This window comes from Melanostigma gelatinosum (assembly GCF_949748355.1).
Source record: "Melanostigma gelatinosum genome assembly, chromosome: 18".
Classification (NCBI taxonomy): Eukaryota; Metazoa; Chordata; class Actinopteri; order Perciformes; family Zoarcidae; genus Melanostigma; species Melanostigma gelatinosum.
The window spans coordinates 11,890,830-11,913,766 of NC_136651.1; the positions used below are offsets into that span (position 1 = coordinate 11,890,830).

Sequence of the window (22,937 nt, forward strand, 5' to 3'; positions counted from 1 at the left end):
TCTTTCATTTTTCAATTTGCCACCTGGCAAGCTTGTACTTTGCTGTAAAAAAGAAACGAGTAACTATTAATTACTATGTTAAAATGGTAAAAAAAAATTCAATCGCATCAAAATGCCTCGCAGAGCCCTGACAAATAAATGACACGTTTTAGCAGAGATAACGGATCAAATACTGCATCATTTAAAGACAATGTAATCAGGAAGTGGTGCTGCTGGGTGCCTCCTACAAATTCATAGTATGTCATAGGGCAGGAGTAGAGTATGTTAGAAAAAGTCATAGTACGTCAGCAATAGCTATACTTGAAGTTGAAAACAATATCAGCCACGTGCCGTCGTGCATCCATGGATGGATGCAACCAGTCGGATGAGTAACTAGGATTTGCAGAATCAGAGATGCAGACTGGATGAGTGCTAAAGAAAACAGAGATTATCATGAATAAATCAAGAGCTATCACACGGGCAGGCTTTGTTTGACACCCACCAATGGATGACCCCGCACTCTGGACTGAATTGCTGTGACAGGCAGACATTTAGAGAGCCATTTATGGAAAAATGAGGCAGGGAAAGAGTGGCGAAGTGTCTGCCCTCAAACAGACAGATTGATTAATCTTAGGGCATACGTAACGGTCCACAGCCACATACTGTGTGCCTCTTTCCATCTTACCGTAGATACAGCGCCGCTCTATTTGCTCGCCTCTCATTCTGCTTCCCCTGCAGACAGGCTTTTGGAAAACGGGGACAAAAAGGGACATAACAGGTAAGTGGGTCACACTTTTTGTTGCTGTAGTGAAAGTACCTCTGTGACGGGTGAATACAAAAATAGAGTGTCAACACACAGAAAGGTCTCCTTGCGAAAAAGTATAAGCACCACTTACAGAAGCTAATCTCATTACATGAAGGTGTTTATAAATTTACCAATTACTCAAAAAAAAAATTGATGAATCAGTAATAAAAACAATTACTTGCACACGTCCACCAACCACTTTATACACAAAAATATGATGCATACATTATTGATCTCCATCAACTAATTGCAATACATTTGATTTGCAACGTGTCCCGCTGCAGCTGGTCAGTTATCGCCACGCTGAGACAGATGAAGGCAACCATCAGGAGTCACTTCTCTTCTCCACCCCTTGAGTTCAGAGCTCTGCAGACACCACTTGTGTAAACCTTTCCCTCTCAGTGTGTCTCTGCCATCCATATAACATGTGACACTTTGTTCCAGGACAGAAGCAGCAGCAGCAGCAGCAGCCTATGCTCCCCTCTTAGAGAAAAGGCTCTCCATAGATGTGATTTCCAAAATTGTAGCACCAGGTGTCATTTAAGGTAAATTAAAAGAGAACTAGATATTGAAGAACTTAAGCACAAGATTTCCTTTGCACGTTAAAGACTATTTTGGAAATAATTCCTGCTGGGGGTGGATAAAAAGGTGCAGAAAGTATGTTACAGTGGGTTGCATAATAACTTTAACATACCTTACTGTTTTTCTTACCGAAGTGCAAAGAGAGCAAATCCAAGGAGACAGATCCAGATTCTTCTGATGGCTACAACTGCAAACAACAATGGTACATACGTAATACTGTATGTCTATAAAGTAGATCTCACGGGCTGAAAACATGTGCCATTAATCTATGTCTTAGTGCAGGGGTGTCAATCTCATTTTCACTCTGGGCCACATCAGCATTATGGTTTCCCTCAAAGGGCCGGTTGTAACTGTAAGACTGTGTAAATGTAACTACTCCCTAACATGTTGTTAAAGAACTGTCTCTGCATTTGATTGTCGTTTATTCAAGTGTAACAATATTGTACATGCACTTAAATAAATGTAATTTCCATGTCAAATGTAGTGTAACCTGCCAAAGAGCTGCTTCTATGACTGTTGTGTCTATCTCATCATTTGGGATATTTGTATTAGCAAGTTTGCTGGTTCTGAAATGTGAGAATTTGCATATTTCCTCTGGTTCATATCATTTCAGACTAAAAACTACAGTTTTCTTTTTCAAGTGTTGGTCAGACAAAAAGCAATTTGAAGACGGCATGCACCATGGACTCTGGGCATTTTTCACAGTTTTTGTTTTTTACAGATCAATCATGAAAAAAAACATCATTTGCAAACCTAGTTCCAATAAACATCCCACTACATTTTAGGCTTTAAGCAGAAGTTCTTCCTCAAAGAAGTACAGTGTGCAAAATAAGAATTTTTAAATATCTTAAAATAAGAATAAGAATAAGAACAAAAATAAGAACATTTCCGTGGAGATGTACAACAGAAAACAAAACAAAAAAGCACATATGAGTATGTTGCCAGCTAAAATAAAAGCATGTCCTCAACTGGCAGCTTACGTGGGTCTGTATGTGAGTCTGAGGAAACCCAGTCAGAATATGGCGACAGATTTGTGTGTGGGAGTGCGCTGCGTACTGTGTAATACACTCACAGACACACAGCATCGGAGGTCAGGATGACAACAAAGATGGAGTCACAGCTGCTGCTGGTTGATCCGGCATACGATTTGGGCAGAGCTGCTGCTGCTGCTGCTTCTCTCAGCTCTCTGCCAGGCTAATAATATCCTGCTAACGCTGAAGACTGGGAACACGAGGTGAGAGCACCTCGCTGCCCAAGTACATCACAGAGGTTTGCAGCTGCTATGAAAGAAAGACTTCTCCCCAGATAGAAAACAGGGTCATGGGTGTTTGAATATGCACAACAGAAATACTCCCACATACTTGATAGAGCCGCTACAAAGCATAACAGACTGCAATGGCATTAGTGGTTTTACACCAGGCTTCTTTAGGTTTGGTCAGACGTATATTTGAGGTTGGTTTTAAACAAATGAAAGACATTTAAAACTGTCAGCAGACAGCTGAAGAGGTGGAAAAGCAGAGGTTTCCAGAAGCACACACCTTATTGCCAAGTTGGTTGGGTGGCTACATGCCGTGTCATCATTTTAGTGAGCAGGACATGAACAGCAGCGCTGACTTCAGATTATTCAGATTATTATTATTTTAACGTTCTTAAAATAAATGAAACTCAAGTTTGGATCAAATAGTGTCAGTGAGTGAACTGTGTTGAGCTGCAACAGTGACTCATCTCACCGTCTGTCACCTTCATGTTCACATGTTAGAATCATTCTGACATGTTTTAGGAGCTCAAATGGAAGTTCAGATTCTACAAAGCTCCTGTTTTTAAATTTTTAATTTGGTTTTAAGGTGATGATGATTTACATGATTCTAGAAATTCAGAAATATTGTTTTATTAATTTGACCTCCATTTAAGATTTTAAGAAAGATTATTCATCATATTTAATTCATATTTATATGTTACAGTGAGGCTCACTGCTGTGTTTTAATGGAGCTCTGTGGCTCATAATTAAGTCTACCTGCTGTATGTCGCTCTGCAGGCCAGTTTAACATACCTGCAGATGTTCAACTACAGTGATGTGTGAGTGTAGGAGTGTGTGTGTGTGTGTGTGTGTGTGTGTGTGTGTGTGTGTGTGTGTGTGTGTGTGTGTAGTCTGTCAGCACTTTGGTCTCCCATATCGCACACACCCAGCTTTCTGGTGACCGCTCGTTTATCACTTTCGTCTCTCGCGCTTTGCCCGTCTGTCCATTTGATCCTGTGCTCGATGGGCTGTCAGCACCAGCCCGCTTCATCCATGTTTCATTTCTGTATGTATTCACTCTCCTCCCCTTTTGTGTCCCCTCTCTGCTATCTCCAAAAACCCCACATTCAGCCACATCTCATTCACAGCTTAGTCATCCTGCATCCCCCCCCCCTTTCCATTTCACTCACTGGCCATCACTTTCTCTGATTTCTGTTTACATTGCAGGAAAAGCCCGCTTTCTACAGTACATTTGCCAACACACAGAGATATGAGGCGTTGTGGCAGGGCTGCCCTCAGAGGCATTAGGCCACAGTGAGTGATAAACCAAGTCAGAAGGAAATTACCTTTTTCCAGACCAGCAGCGAGACAGAGCAGAGAGCTGGGAAGCAAAAAGGTTCTAATCAGATCAATGTGACCTTTGTTCATCTCACCGTCTGCCCCGTCAGTCTGTTTATCTATCCGACCATTTGTTGCCTGATTGTTCCTCAGTATTTATTTTCTGTGTGTCATTCTGTCTCAGTTTTATGTCAACACATCGGGCATCTCTTGTGGAACAGCACTATTTCTACACCACCTGAACAATACTTTTGGTATTTCAAAAATCTTTATTGTCCAAAATAACTACAAAGATGTTAAGCCAGCTGCATCTGCATGTTCATCACTAATGGCCTATGACACAATACACTCATCAACATCTGAAAAGGAAGCGCGGGGAGTGAATTACGTGCAGCAGACTTTGAGCCGACCAACCAGCCAGACCTGCCGGACCAAAGGCCACCAAACTGCCCCAGGGAGGAGAGGGAGGAGAACCGTGACGGAAGCTAAGCTAACCCAGTTAGGACCTGAGGCTACTCCAGAGCCCAGCCTACGGCTGGCTGTCTGATGCCCGGTCCCAGAAAAATAAGATGGATGAAAGCAGCGGGAGGTCGGCGACTAATGAGTCGACACAGAGACCTGGCTCCATCGTTCATCCCGGATCAAGCTGCACTTGACGGGCGGACAGCAGGACAGAGCGCAGGACTCCGGTGGGACGAGAGGAGGTTGATGCACAATGTTTTCCTCATGTTCAATTTTAATGTGAAGATGTCGGCCATATTCTCTGCCCAGAGCTTTGTTTTTGTTGCTGCTCTTTACATTCCTTGTGCTGCAAATAAAACATAATGCACTGCAGGAATGTACGACTGTTTCTGTTTTGTTTGTCATGTGTCTGTTGCATTACAAATGGGCTACAACTGAATTTTGGTCCCTGTGTTGCAAAATGACAAGAAATGATCCTTGAATCCTTGAATGTGAGGCTGTACTTAGGTGCAACTATTAAATGATTCCCTCCAAATTTTGTACAATCTGGACCAAAATTGACCAACTGACTGACTAACTACCTTCCCCTTGAGCCATTCCGCTAGCGTGGCATCGTTTTGGTTTTATTATTGGTGAAAGTGTGATGCAACATTCATTATTTGAGGTACACTGGTAGTCAGAGACCTTCTTTTAGCATCTAGCAGCTATTTTCGTTTTTTAAATAAACACTTTCCCTTGTTGGAGCTCAAATGCTCTTCTCGGATTGACCGTGAAAGCTGACTTAATAAGTTATCCACTACAAATGTATCCAGTTGAAGTCAACAAGAAGTGATTCATACCCAAGGGGGTATAGATTCATGTTACATGCGTTTTTATGTGTGTTTTATCCGTTTTTCCATCCATACATCAGTCTTTATTTGTGCCCGTTTCCATCCTGCTTGTGGTTTGTCAGCTGTTCTTTGTCACTACACATGTCTGTATATCTCCCTCTGTTTGACGTCGTTCAGGGAGGAGAGCTGCCGCACAGGACAGAAAAACACTTTGGCTTCACATTCAGCTTCATCATTGATGCCCCTGGAGCCATAGTAAACCGCTAGCCTCCCTACGATCCTGATGGTTCTTGTTATGTGCAAACAGAGTTCTCAGAATGAAAAGAGCAGTGTGTTTGAGAGTGTGGGAAGGACATCTGTGATCAGCTACTGTCTGGTGACATCATTGAGCTTCGATTTGACATCCTTAATGTTTGTCCGTCTTTTTCTCTTTCGCAGACACACGAGAAGAGTGAATGAAGCAAGGGTGCATTTGTCTGAGTAAACAGAGTCAAACAGGCCTCTGTAATTCATCATTCAGCCTCTGGGAGGACAGCCAGCCCTGGCCTCAGCCTCTCACACATCTGCAGTGTAACACCGCTGTACTCACTCTGGGCAAAGCTTACATTTACACAGTGGACACTTCCTTAGCAATCACCTTAAACTTTGTTTACTTTCTAATACCTGCTAATGCTGCAGGAGTTACAACAGTCCCACTGGATCTGCAAATAACACATTCATGTGTCTTAGATTGTTTTGCAGTTTTATATGATGCAAACACACAGCCAGAACATCATAATCACAGCTCGGCAGAGGTGTGCCTATAGCCTTTTTTTTACAGCCGACTGAAGTTGTAAGTACCCTTCAAGTGCTCCGTTATTGTTTTGAGGTATTGCCACTGAACAGTGACCATTTTTTTCAGTGCACTCAAGGACAAGGATTTTAGATTTAGCTGCCAAACAGTAACTTCTTTACTGAAAGAAACTAATTCACATGATCCTTTTCACAGCCTCCATGTTTGTTTTGGAGTTTGATATCCCAAAAACTCGTTCGCTCATTAAGGCAGTGATTTTCGGCGACTCACTCTCAAATGTCAGATGTCAAACAGAACTTTCAATTTGAGGACTGATTCACAATATTGATCATGCAAATATTAAATATGGGGTTTGATACCATGAAAAATGGATGGTTTATAGTTAAAAAAAATGCTTATAACCATCTTCATATGCATCTTTATACACAGTTCAATCCCTCTTTAAAACTACCTTGACTCTTATTAACTGCTCCTGTAGATGCCACATCAACCTGTGCCCATTTCCTCCATTACACATAAGCTATTTCTACTTTTCTTTCATTCCCATTTCTTCTCATCTATTCCACTTTCCCTTATCAATCTCTCCTCATTCTACACATTCTCCCCTTCCATCAGCTCTCTAACCAGTCTCTCATTCACCTCTCAGAGTATCAAACCACTGCTTCTCAGCCAACCAGAGAGCGCAGGAATCCATTAAGCAGCACAGTCACCTGGGATATGTCACCTGGGAGCCGATGTTACGAGCGATTTAGTATGGAGGGAAGGCTGGAGAAGAGGAGCAATGGAAGAGGGGAGGTGTGCTGCAGTACCAAGGTGAGACAAGGTGGGGATAGACATGGGTGTCACGTACGGAAAAGGCCTTCCCTTTCTTCCACACACACACACACACACACACACACACACACACACACACACACACACACACACACACACACACACACACACACACACACACACACACACACACACACACACCCCCACACACACACACACACACGGCATTCTACTGGACCAGCAATGAGATTGGAGGACTGACCTGTTAGAGTTATATTGCCCTGAACAACATCGTAAATTCACCTGTTTACATTGCAGTGGACAAATTACATGTTGACTTTTTTTTTTTCTGTTTGGACAAGAACAAAGATTTGGAAACACCAAACATTTTAAAAGAGATCTGTTGACTGATATACAGTTTTGATTAAATACTTTATTTGATAGTTTCTTTTGTACATTTCTTTCTCTAGTTACATCGAGGCTGAGTACATTAGAGGGAATGGTAAATGGACGGTACTTGTACGGCGCTTTTCTAGTCTTCCGACCACTCAAAGCACTTTAACACTACATGGCATCCTTCACCCCATTCACACCCATTCATACACTGATGGCAGGGGCCACCATGCAAGGTGCCACCTGCTCATCAGGACTCTAACATTCATACAACATTCACACACCGTAAGCACAGCTACAGGAGACACTTGTAGGGGTTAAGTGTCTTGCTCAAGGACATTGTGCAACTTACATCTCAGTGACACTGAACGTGTCTGCTTAAATCGGCTCTATAGCGTGATTTAGGGGCATGCTGCGCTGCAGCTAAGCCAGCAGGGAGCACCAATAAGAGCAGAGATTATTCTGTCAATTTACATTTCTGAACCATTTATGGAATAAATTGTGTTAAATCCTCTCGTTCGGAAATGTGTAAAGTGGGACGCTGAATATTTGCACTCCATAGCTTCACGTTAATGTTCAGCAGACCCAAATTAAGATAGTAGTATAATAATAACAGTAACTACAAGATGTATACGTACGTACATATTATACATGGTAGTTTCTATGATATGGCTCTTTTTTCGGAACAATAAATTAATCAGTTTTAGAAGCCTCGCATGATATGTGTATTGGTCCAACTTGCACATTATTCCGGATTCTAAAGTAATTGGATTACGTGACCGCGGGGATTCCCGTTGACGATTACCATCCAGACACCTTTGTCCAGCAGGGAAGAGAACCGACATGGAGCGATGGCAGATGAGTCACCAGAGGAACCGCCCTCTAATGAAGCTCATGTCCACTGGTGATGAATAGTGAGGGCTGCCCTATGTCTCTGGGGAGGTGACGAGGACGTGAAGGTAAGCACGCTGTGTGACGCAAGTTCACTTTTTAAACACAGGTGGTATACACATGTGCAAACCAGACACAGACCCCCCCCCCTTTGCCGGGGACAGTTACACTCTATGTCTCTCTTTGTCTAACATTTTATTTCTTTAGTCAGCTTCATTTCCCTCCGGCTCTCTCTACCTCCGTCTATTCAATTTGTGTTTCCCATCTGCCCACTTACTGTCCTCTAATTTGAAGTATCTATTCTGTGCGTTTCTCCTTGGGGTCAGCCATCTTTTGCGGAGATTCTGCCAAATGCTCTTTCTAGGTCTTTGTCAACATTAGTATTCACAGGAGTCATTTGCGTAAGTGGTTAGGGTGGCTTCCACTTCTGGAGTGTCTGGTTTCAGCACCATGGAGAGCTATGCAGACTTTAACCTTCACAGGATTTTGTACAATCTTATTGTTGTAATTTTGGTGATCATTTTTCGAGTTCTGAGAACATTTCAGTTACTTACTGACTCAGATTGCTGAGATCTGGTATCACAGCATTGCTAGAAAATCTTCTAGTAAGTCTGGAGTTGCCACACGAGGATACCAGCATCACACCTGCACTCCATTTGGAGATTAAATGTAATCCTCCAACTGTATTTTTAACTCAGAGTTTGCAATTGTCTTCTCTACTTGTGGCTCTCTTTGGCTTTTCCTCTTTAGAGAATAGATTAGATGTTGCACAGGGCTGTGCAGGTGAAGTGGGGATCTACGACGCGTGAAAAACATAATGTAAACTACAGATTTTGTAAGCCATAAAAGAAGACTGTCAATCACCGCTTTCATACAGTATGACGTCTTCAAAGAAACATCAAACAACATCAGTGATGGAGCTCCAAAGAGGCCAAATGATTTGATACCCCAATTGCCAGTGAATCTATCCAAATAAAATGCAAATCATCAATCATTAAACGAGCCAATAAATGAGCCATCTGAAAAAAACAATGAAACAAACTACAGGTTTCTTATTGCAAGTCTTTTGCTCGCCGATTTGAGATCAGTTTAGTGACTTTTAGCCCAAAAATCAAGCAATTCCTCTCGAAATCAACCGCACACCTCTTCTGCCTGGTGACTATGAAATTATGTTAAAATAACAATGTCATTTAAAATTGAACAATTTCTCAAAAGCCACATCAACATAACCACCAATAACTTATTTCGACAGACCAAACAGCTCATTTCAGCTGCTGCTGGCAGCTCGTCTACGCTGTTCAGCGTGGCGCTGACACAAAGTACAAATTCTGCTGCACGGTACAGTCACAGCCCTCGATAGGGATCTGCTTGTATGGCAGCTTATTCCATGCACAGCCTGCCTGTGGAAGTGCACATGGTTCGTTTATCAGCTACAGTGAAAGTGAGTGCCATTGTGATTGTATTCACACAGGCTTGTTAGGGTGAGATTGATGTGGTGTTCTTTGGTATATTTGCCACAAGCTCAGTTGGCTCTGGAGAAACAGTGAGAAGAGAATCACTGCACCTAAAAGAATATGTTGTTTGGATTTTCAATGCATATTGTATGGAGGAGCAAAATATGAGGGTTAGATGAAGAATAACCATCACTGTATTTTAGTAGGTGTTTACAAGGACAAGTCCTGACAAAAACATTGTTTGGCTTTGGCAAACTGCAAGGTGAAAATACAACTTCAACTGATTTAAATGAACTTTTCTTCCTTTCTAGGAACGCTCTAATTGTTTTTTTGAAGCTGCAGTAATGGGATGTAATGTGATTTTGTGATAAGTTCTGGAAGTTAATCTGAACTGAGACCTGAGTCCTGTCAATCTCCCTATTGTGGTTACCCTCAGGTTAAACCTGACACACGCATACAAACACTCAACCCACTTTCTCTCTCCCAGCCCACGGATTACACTATCCATCATCTGCCCATGAACATCTCTCCTCACCAGCACACATGTCTGTACCTCGCTTTCTGTCACTTTACTGCTGCCATCCATCTCCTCTCGCCCCTCTCTGCTCTGTCGGGTGAGCAGATGCGACAGCAAAATGTGTTTGGGAGTGTACAAGTTTGATGATGCTGAAATAGAGTCGAGCAGGATTTGATCACTATGGAAAGTTCCTGTGAGCCACCAAAACAAAAAAGACTATTTCTAGCTGCTCTGTGAGACTTTGGCACAGAGGGGGGTTTGAGCTAAATGCTATTGTTACATGCCAACATGCTCACTTTCACCAGGCATCCACCCAAATGTAGCACATGTTTGTTTTTTTAAAAAGTGAAAAGAATATATTTGTGTTTCCATCCACTTATTGGTTCATCAGGGTAAGCAGAAGGTGGCTCTAACTCTCGAGTCAGGGACACTTATATAATTTCAGAAGAAGAGGGTGCAACAAGATTATTTCATTCAAAGAAGTCCCAAATGGTGGGGACATTTTTTTTTTTAAACAAGATGGAAATATGTTCTTCATGTTTGTTTCATGTATTCATTTGACGAAGGTTACCAAAGTGGCAAATATTTTGTCTTTTGTTACAATGATCGCAAGGTAAACAATAAAAATACGCCGTTCATGTACAAAGTAATCCATCGCGAATGTGAGCTTGAATATATCTGATTGGCAAACGCAGCCCCTTTGGCTAAAAGTTTTTAAATCTTAATCAGTGGGACAACTGCTTATTAGTAATATTAAATTACACTTAAAATATAAAATGACAACTTGGTTTTATTGTTCATTAATACGGAATGACTTTCTCAACTAAATCCGTATTTGGGGAAAAAGGGTCGAGTGTTCCCCCTGCTGTTGTCACCGTTGTAGACTCAAAAGTATTGATCTGCTTTGCAATCAATCAAATGGTGAGTGCATCCCTTTTCCACATATAGCACAGTGCAGCGTGTGATAGCAGACACATCACTGCACTCCCTTTACAGAATGAAAAACATGAATCGCTTCTTTCATTCATCCTCGTGTCTCCTTCTCCCGCTGTCATTCCTTTGCATTCTTCCGCCCCCTCTGCTCCTCGTCACCGTTTTGGAGTCCTGCTGTCCATTCATGCATCCATTCATCCTTCCTCTTTCCGTCATCCTTCTCTTCTGCTGGCTCGTGTGAGAAGCTCCATCATCCCGTCCTCTCTCCATTCATTCATTCATCCCTCCTCCTCCTCCTCTCGCGCTCATCTACAGTACATCCACACACATTCGCTCAGTCTCGTCAGAACTGCCTTGAATTATTTACTGCTTAATGGCCCACAGCAGCTCACAGCAGCGCTTTGCTTTATTTATTGATTTTGTCTGTGTGTGTGTATGTGTGTGTGTGTGTGTGTGTGTGTGTGGGCAGGAGAAGCACATCTTAAAAGATATAAAGCTCAAGGACGTCCTGCACATTCAGGGCTGCTGGTGAAATGACCTGTGGGTTGAATGATCGATTGATCTGATGTTTGAAGGCTAATCGACCGTTATTCTCTGCTACCAATGCTTCTGTCTGTTTATATGATGTGTTCATGTGCACATATGTACAATAGTATGTATGTATGTGTGTGTGTGTGTGTGTGTGTGTGTGTGTGTGTGTGTGTGCACCACAGTGACCACCACTCACGATCTTCTTTCACTGACTGGTGATTCATTATCTCCATGTGCATTCCATGTCAGATGTGCTAACAGCCAACACAGCCATCGTTGTACTTTTTTCAGCATTGGTGCCAAACCTTTTCTGGTTCTGACCTCTTAAAAGAAAGCAGAGTTTACTGAACTGTCTCAACCCAGGTTGCATGGATGTGAGCAGTCCAATTCAATATTGATTCTCAGGCCTCTTAAATATGGAATGAGTCTGAGGAGGTAAAACTATTTCACAAGTCACAAAGGGATATACGTAAAAAAAAATAGAAGTATTTTATTTCATGGAAATGTTTTTTTTCCTTTCTTTCCACATTAATGATCTCACAACAAGTTATTGTGTGACTGCTTGGTGAGGTCCACAACACCAGATTATAACCAGTGATACTCTTCTGAAATGGTATCCTGACTCTACTTGAACAAAAATATATATTTTATAGACGTCAAATCATAGATCATCACCAGTTAATTTGCATATTGCAGGAGAAAATAAATCCCTGATTGAATAAAAAACCTCTCATAGGAGTGCTGCAAGGGAATTCTCTTTAGAGACAGAGAGACAGACAGAGAGACAGAGAGAGACAGAGAGATGAGAGAGAGACAGAGAGAGAGACAGAGAGAGAGAGACAGAGAGACAGACAGAGAGAGCGAGAGAAAGAGAGAGACAGAGACAGAGAGACGAGAGACAGAGTGAGAGAGAGAGAGACAGAGAGACGAGAGACAGAGCGAGAGAGAGACAGAGCGAGAGAGAGACAGAGTGAGAAAGAGACAGAGAGAGAGAGAGACAGAGAGAGAGAGTCAGAGAGACACAGAGAGACAGAGAGAGAGAGACAGAGACGAGAGACAGAGAGAGAGACAGAGAGATGAGAGAGAGACAGAGAGAGAGACAGCGCGAGAGAGAGACAGAGAGACAGACAGAGAGAGCGAGAGAAAGAGAGAGACAGAGACAGAGAGACGAGAGACAGAGTGAGAGAGAGAGAGACAGAGAGACGAGAGACAGAGCGAGAGAGAGACAGAGCGAGAGAGAGACAGAGAGAGACAGAGCGAGAGAGAGACAGAGTGAGAAAGAGACAGAGAGAGAGAGAGACAGAGAGAGAGAGTCAGAGAGACACAGAGAGACAGAGAGAGACAGAGAGAGAGAGAGACAGAGAGAGAGAGACAGAGAGACAGAGAGAGAGACAGAGAGACAGAGAGAGAGAGAGAACCTCTTTGCCAAAATGACCGTTTACATAAAGATATGCATAATGATCCAAAACTGGATAAGATGAAAGGCAGAGGTTCCAAAAGCCTGGATGGCACCAAGTGTCCCTTGCTCAGTACCTGCACCCCCCCCCCCCCGCTCTGTGATGATGATGATGGTGATATCACCACCCCTACCATCTTTCCATTGCATTTTCAGATCAATGAGAGAGGCAGAGGACCGTGTATTTTCAGCCACAGGCTGACAGCTGTGCAGCTACCCCACGTACGTGCTCATATCCGGGGAGAGAGAGAGAGAGAGAGAGAGAGAGAGAGAGAGAGAGACAGTGCTATTTTTTCTGCATCCTTTGCTCTGCAGACGCGTGCGTGACATGCTGTCTGCTCCCGGATTTCCCTTCAACTTTTTTTGCGGTTTTTACACTGTTTTCATTGCCGCATTCCCTCCGTGCGCCGAGTCTTTGGAATGAACTGCTTTCCTGTCTGCGTTGTTTCCATGCCAGCATGGGAACTGCCGTGTCCAAAAGGAAGAATTTAAGAAACGATGCGATATCCTCTGTGGCAGCAAAAGTTAGGTGAGTATCATCCGGAGCTCTCCGCCTTTCAGCCCCATTAAATGGCAGCCGCAGGTTAGACTCGACAGCCTTCGGGTGCGACACGAGCGAAGTTGCCATGTGTGCCAGTTGAATTACCGCTGCGCTTTCCTGGGTACAGCTAGTCCTTGTAATGCGCAAAGAGTAGTCCTTATTTGTAATGCGCAAAGAGGCTCAGAGCTTCTCGCACGTCTGCAGACTGTCCCGGGGCGTGCATCCGTGTAAATGTGTGCTTAAATGAGCCTTTATTCTCTCCAGAAACATCACCTGTGGTGAGCAATAGAAACCGACTGTGGAGAAGGTTTGTCCCTCAATTCCACGAGACTGTGTTTTATTAGCACTAAAGTGGCTCACCCATCTGCCCGTGAAGCATCGGAGCTTTTCCTGATGTTGTGAATGAAGCATCATTGTGTAATGAAAGTCATGCAGAGGCAACGCGAGGGCTGCTGTGACTCACAGTCGACTAACATGTTCTGACTTTGGTAGGCTATCACCTAAAATAGATCATCGTGATCATCAATCATTTGTTGTCGGCCTATATGTATTCTTTTATTTGAAACTGCATGTCATCTTATGATTTTAATGGGGATTTAAACAAAAAGGGCTTTCTGTCTGGCCGCATCGACCCGAGCGGACCGCGCAGCGATGGAGCCTGCTGCTGACTTCACACTCCGGCGTGCAAACGATCCAGCCGCAAATTAATCAATCACCGCAATCGATTCGGTCGCTTGCAGTGATCACCTATCACGATCAGTTATTGGGCCGGTCACAGGGGGCAGCGCTGGTGAGCGGTTGTTTCATTTGTTCAGCCAGCAGTGGGATGCTGTTTGGCACGAGTCCAACTCGTTGAAAGCTGTTCACGGCTCATTCGTTCACTGTATGGGGCTGTATGGATTCTTTTTTTCATGGCCAAGTCCGCATCCTGTTCTAGCACCATACAGGCAAATAAATAGCGTATAGCGCTATCATGCTTGACTGAGGTTGAGCTGAAGCTGCAGTTTGCAGAAAAGCACGTGCAACTGTGTTCATGTGTCCACACTATGAAGTGCGGACGAGGAGCCGCGATCGCTCGCGTGAGATCAGAATACAAAATGAGCTCTTCTGTGCTTCAGCAGTGGCCTCACAGCAGGCCCTGCTTTGAGTTGTTTTTTTAATCAATCAATGATTGACCTTGACTTGTGCAACGTCGTCCAACGTCCACAGATGAGGGCTGACGTGCTATTACGTCATCATCTCATACGAGTATGTGTCTTCCTTACATTGCACATGTGGTGTGTATGTGAGCCTTCTTTGCATTCATCGCAGCGTGCGGGACTATGCGTTTCTTTTTTTTTATGTGCCACCTTGAGATGAGAATGTGATGCTCATACACAGTGGCAAGTGGAGGGTGTCCCGGGCACGTAGCCTACTGTACGTGTGTGTGTGTGTGTGTGTGTGTGTGTGTGTGTGTGTGTGTGTGTGTGTGTGTGTGTGTGTGTGTGTGTGTGTGTGTGTGTGTGTGTGTGTGTGTGAGGGAGAAAGTGAGAGAGTCTTTTTTCTTCACGTATTCAATGAAACATCTGAAATTCACTCATTGTTGAGGATTATTACTGCCTACACATCCACACACACACACTCAAATGCATGCACTATTGGGGTTGTACTCTCTCTCTCTGTCTCTCTCTCTCTCTGTCTCTCTCTCTCTCTCTCTCTCTCTCTCTCTGTCTCTCTCTCTCTCTCTCTCTCTCTCTCTCTCTCTCTCTCTCTCTCTCTCTCTCTCTCTCTCTCTCTCATATGGCAGAATGAACCTTGCCTTTCCGTATGGGCAGCTGAATCACATCCAATAATAATCAGCCTTTCACCTGCACACGACCTCATGAATGTGGAAGCAGGCATTCAAAAGTTGTTTCTCTCTCTCCACCTCGCACACAAACGTATCTATGTGCATACTATCAGGCCTGTATACACTGTTCTCTCCATTTCACCTACATCTACTCGATCCCTTCTTCATTCTGTCTGAAGGGCATGGACTCCGAATCTTTGAATCTCTGCAGATTGTAAGTGCTAGAGCTCTGTCTGCAGCATCAGATCTACGGACGTATTACCCAAACACCCATTTACATATAAAATGTACATTTGTATTAAAAATAATTTACCTCAGAAACACAATTTAATTTACAATTTCAAGCTCATAGTTCTGACTCATCAATTTCTTTTCTGCAGCTAGTGTTCAGTTGGCAACATGGTACAATGTCACCTCCGCTCTCAAATCATATTAGAGGACATACCATAATATAAATCACTGCTGTTCAAGTAGTAGACCCAGACACACACACACACACACACACACACACAAAAGTCAATGTGATTTATCATTTGGCGACCACGAATATCTTTACCAAATTTCCTGGCAATACAGTTATCAAGACATGCCACTAAAAAACGAAAACGTCAACCTGCTGGTGGTGGTGAAGGGAAAGTGAGGAGATCACCAAAGTCAGTAGGATTCACCCTCTGGGGACCACTCGTGTCTGTACCACATTTGATGGTAATTAAACTGAGCCATGCTGCTGGCATCACTTGAGGAATTCCTAATTAGGAACACCTAATAAATAGGTGTGCCAGATCAGAAAACGCTCGTAAGAGACATTTCGCAAAGCTCTGACAGATGACCCGTTTGGTCATTGAGGTATGAGGCCGCGTTAGCGGACATCAACTCAACAGTGGATGACCACATTCATGGGAATGCATACAAACAATACACAGGAATCACTAAAGAGACACCAGCTTCTTGTCCCTGCTGTCTGTGCTCCTGTCACCATTTGCATGTTTGTGGATTGCTGGTTATGAAACAGGTCACACTTTCCCCTCCAGCAGCTCATGAGAAGTAGCGAGCGACAGAGCGAGGAAGGGGGAAGAGAGGGGATGAGATTAATTCCAATTTACACACCAGAAGTCTGCGACATTGAGTGAAAAAGCGAATGCTTTGATCTTAATGTCGGCCAGAGAGGAGGGCTGTGCTGTGGTTGGGGTCAAGGGTGTCGGACAACAGCGTTCGGAGCTGTGGGGGCGTGGAAGACGGTGTGGAAGATGAAAGGATTGTTTTTTATGGACGGCTGTAAATGAAACATCGTGTCTTAGTTTATTCAGGCCAATCGACAGGTGCGACCGTCATCGTTGCAGACCTGCAGTCACTCTGTTCACGAGGGTCGAGGGCTGTTACGCAACTGTTTTTTTGAAATAACAGGATTTCAGATTCACTCAAGCTCAACAAAGGGAGACCGTGTTTGCTCAGACGTTCTGAGTATCTGGTCATTCTTTGCTAAAATCTGGTTCATTTTATTATTTCCATTTTGCTCATGTATTTAATATATATTAATATACACGCACTGTGTATTTCTGATCATTAGTAGCATGGCTCAGTGCATCCACATCTAATCATTTCTATTACCCCCTCTCCCCCTCTTCTGTTCAATCAGAGACTCTTTGCCATAAATATGCTGAACGAGGCAGATTTTATTGATTACAGTCTGAAGAATGATTGGGGCTCCAGCAGTGTTGTGTGATTGTCTGTCTGCAATGGCGCATGTTTATTCTTTTTCATATTTATTCTTTGACAAAAAAAATAACGAATGAACAAAAACAAATCTCAGCACAGGTTGAAAAAGTAGATGTTCAAATGTTCCACTACTCTGAGCACTTTTTCTACAGTTCAGTGACAACTAAGCAAGTTTAATTTGCCAATGAAGACCTCGTGAGTCGTGATATGGTCGAAGGCTTCAGAACAAGCGAGTAAAAAAACTATTTATGTATTTTGACATTTTTATTCAAGTTTACATTGTTTTTTGTTTTCTTTCACAAAATATGCTTTACTTAATATCATTGTTTTACTTTCCGAGAATATTATAAAACATATGTTGTGTTAAATGTGTGTAGGCTATTGTGTGTGTGATCAGTTGCAGCACCCAGCACTGTATGTGTAGCGTTGGGCCACTGACATTTTAATTAGCTCCCAGATCAGGTGCTCCGTTTCCACACATGTCCCATGATGCACCACAGTTTCAACACTCGCAATTAACGTTCCCAAGTCCCTTCGGCCCTCAGCACACGCAGGCAGCAAGCCTCTCAACAGGTTGTCATCACCCCAGCTGTGCGTTTATGTGTGTGTATGCTCCACTGTGTGTGTGTCTGTGTGTGTGTTTGTCGGAAACCCAATTCAATTCGAGCATCTGAGAGGCGAATTCGATTTAGGAGCATTAAGAGTGAGGAATCTCTTAGCCTGGCAGCCCATTGTTTACAGCGGAGAGACACCCGGGGAGATATCAGCTCTGATGATATTCAGACCAGTGGGAACACTGCCAGGGGAGCGATGGCCTGTTTGCAGCCTCCAGCCGCTTGTCCTCTAAAGATATATGGTCACAGCGATAAACAGCATGAGAATGGACAGGGAAAAGGCAAGAGATTAGATATGGGTCAATAACGGAAGGAAATACTTTATGTAGCGGCAGCGTTAAACTACACGACTCTCAACCTCTCAGTTCTATGATCAGATTGACCTGTTGGTCCATTTTGTAGCCATGCAGATCATTTATTGGTCAAATTACAGATGGTGCAAAAAAAGCACTGCATTCTAACCTATTTATCATATAAAATGGTTAAGACAATTAATCTAATTACCTTATTGAAACAGGGCAATGTGTTTGCATTTAATTGCATTGACTTTACCTTCATTCAACACATTACATTTACTTTAATTTGTCTCCACTTGGAAGACAAAGTCCCCTGATTTTTAGTCAGCGATGGTTTGCTCAATGTCAGTTCTATAATGTTCCCATCTGCCAAGTATCTAGTTATGCATATTGTTCCGTCTGGATCCATGAAAAGAGAAGGACTGCTCAGGTGTATCGTCCTGCTGTAGAGGACACTTTAATGCAACTGTGAAGAGGTCAGTGAAGTTTGTGGCATACAAGTGTTAAGGAGGAGGGGAGTGTGTGTAATTGTGTCTGACTCATACAGCTTGTAAATGCTCAGCACGTTCTTAACTGTAGACCCAGAGGGGCAAAATATGCTCATACTGTATTAATTCGCTGAGTCAGCGAAGCTTCAGGTTGCACGTTGCACCCACAGTAGTTTGAATAACAAAATTTGAGTTGCTCTTGGAGAGTAGCTCTGTCCAAGACATTGTACCATTAGCATCCTTGTTGCATGACATTGTAGTCGGAGCCTTCTGTCATTTCAGCAAATTACCAAAAGCGGCATATGTTTACATTAAAGTGGCAAAGCTATAAATAGCAATGATAAAACTATTAATAATTTAACCCAAGAAAGCAATGTTTGTTCCTTGTTTTCTCGACCTTAACCGTGTACCAAACAAAGATGCTTTTGTACTTATTTTAACCAAAACCAACAGTTGTTTATGTGCCTAAACCTAACCAAATCTGAACCACTGTGTTGTCACGTGACAGATAGGAGCGTCAGATGAGAAAATGCTGAAATGTGTCATTGTGGAGGGCGATAACAAACGAGGTATTTTGTCATTGATTTTGGGGACCTAATGGGTCGGTGAGAACTGTTTCCAAAAGCCCTGCTTGTGGTGTCAAGGACGCTGTGACAGCTGAGTTGGCAGCTGAAAACGTGGCATTCATTCACCAGTGACGCTGTCTCTTCAAGTTAATGTTCATACCATAGTGAAATACGTGGAAACAGATTTCTACTTTACCTTTAAGGTTAAAGATTTAACTCTCATCCATCACTGTCAGAATATCTGATCTGATCTGATCTGAATCCAGGACACTAAACTTGAACCTGTGCCATCCTTGTCACTGCTGTTTGACACGTTTCATCTCGCACTCAATGAGTGTGCAGAAGTCACTTAAGGGGTTAAATGAAACATGCTTTTAGGGTTGAGTTAATTGTCGAAGATTGCAGCTGTCCTGAGGAGGAAACAGACTGTCGTCAGTTGCATCTCTTTCTTCCTCATTGTCCTGACTGTGCTCTCTCACTCTGTCTGCTGCGGTTTCCTCAAGTTTACTCCACCTTTCATTTTTTATATGCCCCCATTTTCCTGTACACTCCTCTTCCTCTCTGCTGTAATCCCGTCTCCCCTCCCCAACTCGTTTCTCTCCCCAAACCCCTGTCACATGTCTGAGAGCATGCAGGACCAATTTCACTGCCTGTCAGGCAGTTCCTCTTCTTCTCCGCCTTCATTTTTCACATGTTTCATAGGTGCAAAACAGTGATATGAGACAACATAGACAGGGGGTTTGTTTAATGGAGGGATGGAGCGGTGCGTTGCTCTATCCGTTTCCTCTCATGTATAATGGATGATGAGAGTCTCTTGCACCATTGTTTTCTGATTGTAATCAGAGGGCCCGGCCTGTTGAATAATAAAACAGGAGGGCAAAATGAAAATGTCTCAGAGCTTCGGAGGAACACCTGCTGATTTGAGCTTAGACTACATTTATCACGACTGTTCTTAACTGGACTGGTTTCTTGTTACACGCGCACACACACACACACACACACACACACACACAATGGAGGGACGCATGCACGCACACGCACGCACACAGCCAAGTGCTGTACAAACAGAAATCTCCAGACTTGTAACTCTAAGATGACACCTGCATTATTTCCTGGTCTTGAGGCCGTGTGTTGTAGAGTCAAATATATTGTATTTCATAGGACATCCTATACCTGTGCTGTTGGTAAAAGGTAGCATAGGTCTCGACTGGGCTCAGTTTAAACAAGAAACTCCGTGTAAGAGAGAAGGAAAGAGAAATGTTTGTAAAGTCTGCACTCGCTGGTCTTACTGTGTGCCTGCTGCGTTGGACAGGCTTTAATAATTGATGGAGCTGCCAGGAAGGAGGCGTTTACCCACAGATTCACCTGTATATTCAGGGGATTCTTTTGCACCGTCACCTCTGCTGTCACACACAGGAACATTACGAGGCCAGTGTCATTCAATCGCGAGACCTGGGGGCTATTCTATTGAAAGCTGAAGCCCTCCATGATATTGAGTTTTAGTTAGAAGTGGCTGAATGGACGTCTGTAGCGTATTCATCTCTATTTCTGTGTGTGAGTAAAAGAAAGGCCGTGAGAAAGAATGAGCTAAAGCACCAGATGCAGCACTGTGGTCAAGGAGCTCACAGCATCTATTTTCAGCAAAGATATTCTTCTGCAGTTGTTGACAAGGTTAAGTATTTTCCTTGACACAAAGATACAGTTTACATCCGCACGTACATTCTGCGCGTGTATGAAAGAAGGACACAAACACACTAATGGTCTGCAGCTGCAATTACACCCACTGACGAAAACCGAGGTCATACTGAGAAATGAAGATGAACAATCCTTCACTCTACAGTATCTCCACCGACTGTCTCATGCGCTGTTTCTCTTTCAGTCCGAGGCTGCCTGAAATGTGGAGATAAAACCGCTGCATCATTAATCTGCGGGTGGCATGAGCCCACAAAGAAGGCAATTAGGTTTATAATTTACAATTCTCTTGCCCGTCTCTCTTCCATTTCCTGTCCTGTCAACTCACCCCTACTTTCCACCCATGAATAATGTCTTCGTGTGTGTCATGTGTCCCCACAGAGCAGCGCGAGCATTTGGAGAGTACCTGTCCCACACACACCCTGAAAACCGAAACGGATCAGGTCAGCGTCTTAGACATCCTGCCATTTGTCCATCCCTCTATCCTGCTCTGCCTATTCCTTTGTGGTCTTTAATCCTTCCTCCACCTGCTTCACCTCATCCTCTGTGCAAATGCCAGGCTGCGATCATTCGTGTTTGGATCACTACAATAGCTGGAAACCGAAGAAAGATGATGATATTTTCCTGTGTGTCATCCTCAGCTTGTGCTCTTATTTTTCCCCTCCCTCTCTTCTCCTTGCTCTTTAGTCATTCTCAAGCACTCATATTTGTCTATTTGTCCATCATTCTAGCTCATCTTCTGTGTGAAACCTTGGTGGGTCCCGACCCGGAGTCGCCAAGTGACACGATTAGCCCCAACAACAACGACAGCCTCCATCCCTGCTCCAACGCCACCAAGAGCTGTGAGGACAAACGGGAGGCCAGCCTGATAAAACCCCCACTGGGCTTACTCCAGCCTCCTCCCCCTTCCATCACCATCTCTGCCAAAGCATCGCGACTGTCCCTCGAGCGCAGCTTCTCAGCAGAGGAAGACCAGCAGAAGTGCGTCGAGTGCGCCCTGCAGCCTGCTCGCGTGTACACCATCACAACCCAGCGCGGTATGCTGATGAGCAGCGGCCGGGGCAGCAAGGAGAGCCTAGAACTGGACGTCCTGAAGGAGAAGTCGGGGAGTGGCGGGGTGGGATCCAGAGGAGGCTTGATCCAACCCTCCACTTCCCCTTCCTCCACCTCATCGTCTCCAACTCAGCACCACCATGCCAGCAGCGGCCGTGGCGCTAGCCACCATCACAGAAACCACCACCACGGCGTCCCGGGAACCAATGCGCCCTCCAGTAGCGGAGGAAGTAGCGGAGGAAGTAGCGGAGGAAGTAGCGGAGGAAGTAGCGGAGGAAGTAGCGGAGCAAGTGGAAGCAGCAATCAGCAGCAGCAGTCTTTATCCGTCGCTGGATCCCACTCCCATCACGGAGCACACCACCACCATCACCTGTCTCAACCCCCGCTGCAGACTTCCGTCAGCGCCCACAACATCCGCGGCTGGGGCGAGGGTGGAAAAGGGGAGGCGGAGTGCAGCGGGCTGGCCTGTGAGTCATGCAGCGGCGCCCCATCGCGAAGCCAAGGCTCCCTGGACCTGGAGAGCACAAACCGAGAGGCAGGCAAGCAGCACCGACGCCTAGAGCGGATGTGGAGTGTGGACCGGGTGACTGGGCTGGAGAGAGGTGAGAGGGCGGAGGACACAGAGCAAGGGAGAGGCGCTGAATTCCAGACGAGGGTGGGGGGGGGGGGGGGGTAGGGTTTGTTCATAAGACCCTGTGAATGGGATTGACGGGTTTAGTATTGGACCAGAGATGAAATAGCATTTGACTAATTTCAATCATTTTCCTAAATGCATTTTTTTTTGCTGAAAATGAAGGATCCATTTAAACTTGATTTCCCATTAGTCAGTTTAATTACTTATATTTGTTTACAAGTAATAATTCTCGGCTTCAAGGAAGTCTAGGGACCACCTCAGTGAAAACAAGCACACTTAACATTTAATGAGCATTTTGTAAGAATTAACGAAGAAACTTTGCAATTAGTTTGTAATTTTAAGTTATTTTACTGTTTAATATCTGTAATGAAACAAAAGAGCTTCGTCACAAGTCTGGATGAATTAAAGTGAAACATCCGTGAAATCGGTTTCCTCTCAGCTCTGGTGGGGACTGAGGGTTTGTGGTTGGATGTGACATGGTGGTCTGTATATCTGACTCTTCGTCTCCCCGTCTCTCTCCTCTGCTGTCTCCTT

The 22,937-nt window shown here is 44.0% G+C and overlaps 1 protein-coding gene across 1 annotated transcript in view; it reads left to right on the plus strand.

The window, feature by feature from the left end:
- Nucleotides 1-13,433: 13,433 nt before the first annotated feature.
- Nucleotides 13,434-22,937, plus strand: part of nsmfa (NMDA receptor synaptonuclear signaling and neuronal migration factor a) — a gene marked incomplete at its 5' end in the record, with an annotated part of 29,507 nt that continues 20,003 nt past the window's right edge. Inside the window, 3 exons of the mRNA XM_079288963.1 lie at nt 13,434-13,504; nt 21,098-21,159; nt 21,448-22,371. Coding sequence (XP_079145089.1) covers nt 13,434-13,504; nt 21,098-21,159; nt 21,448-22,371 — 1,057 coding nt within the window. The remainder of the gene's footprint in view (nt 13,505-21,097; nt 21,160-21,447; nt 22,372-22,937) is intronic.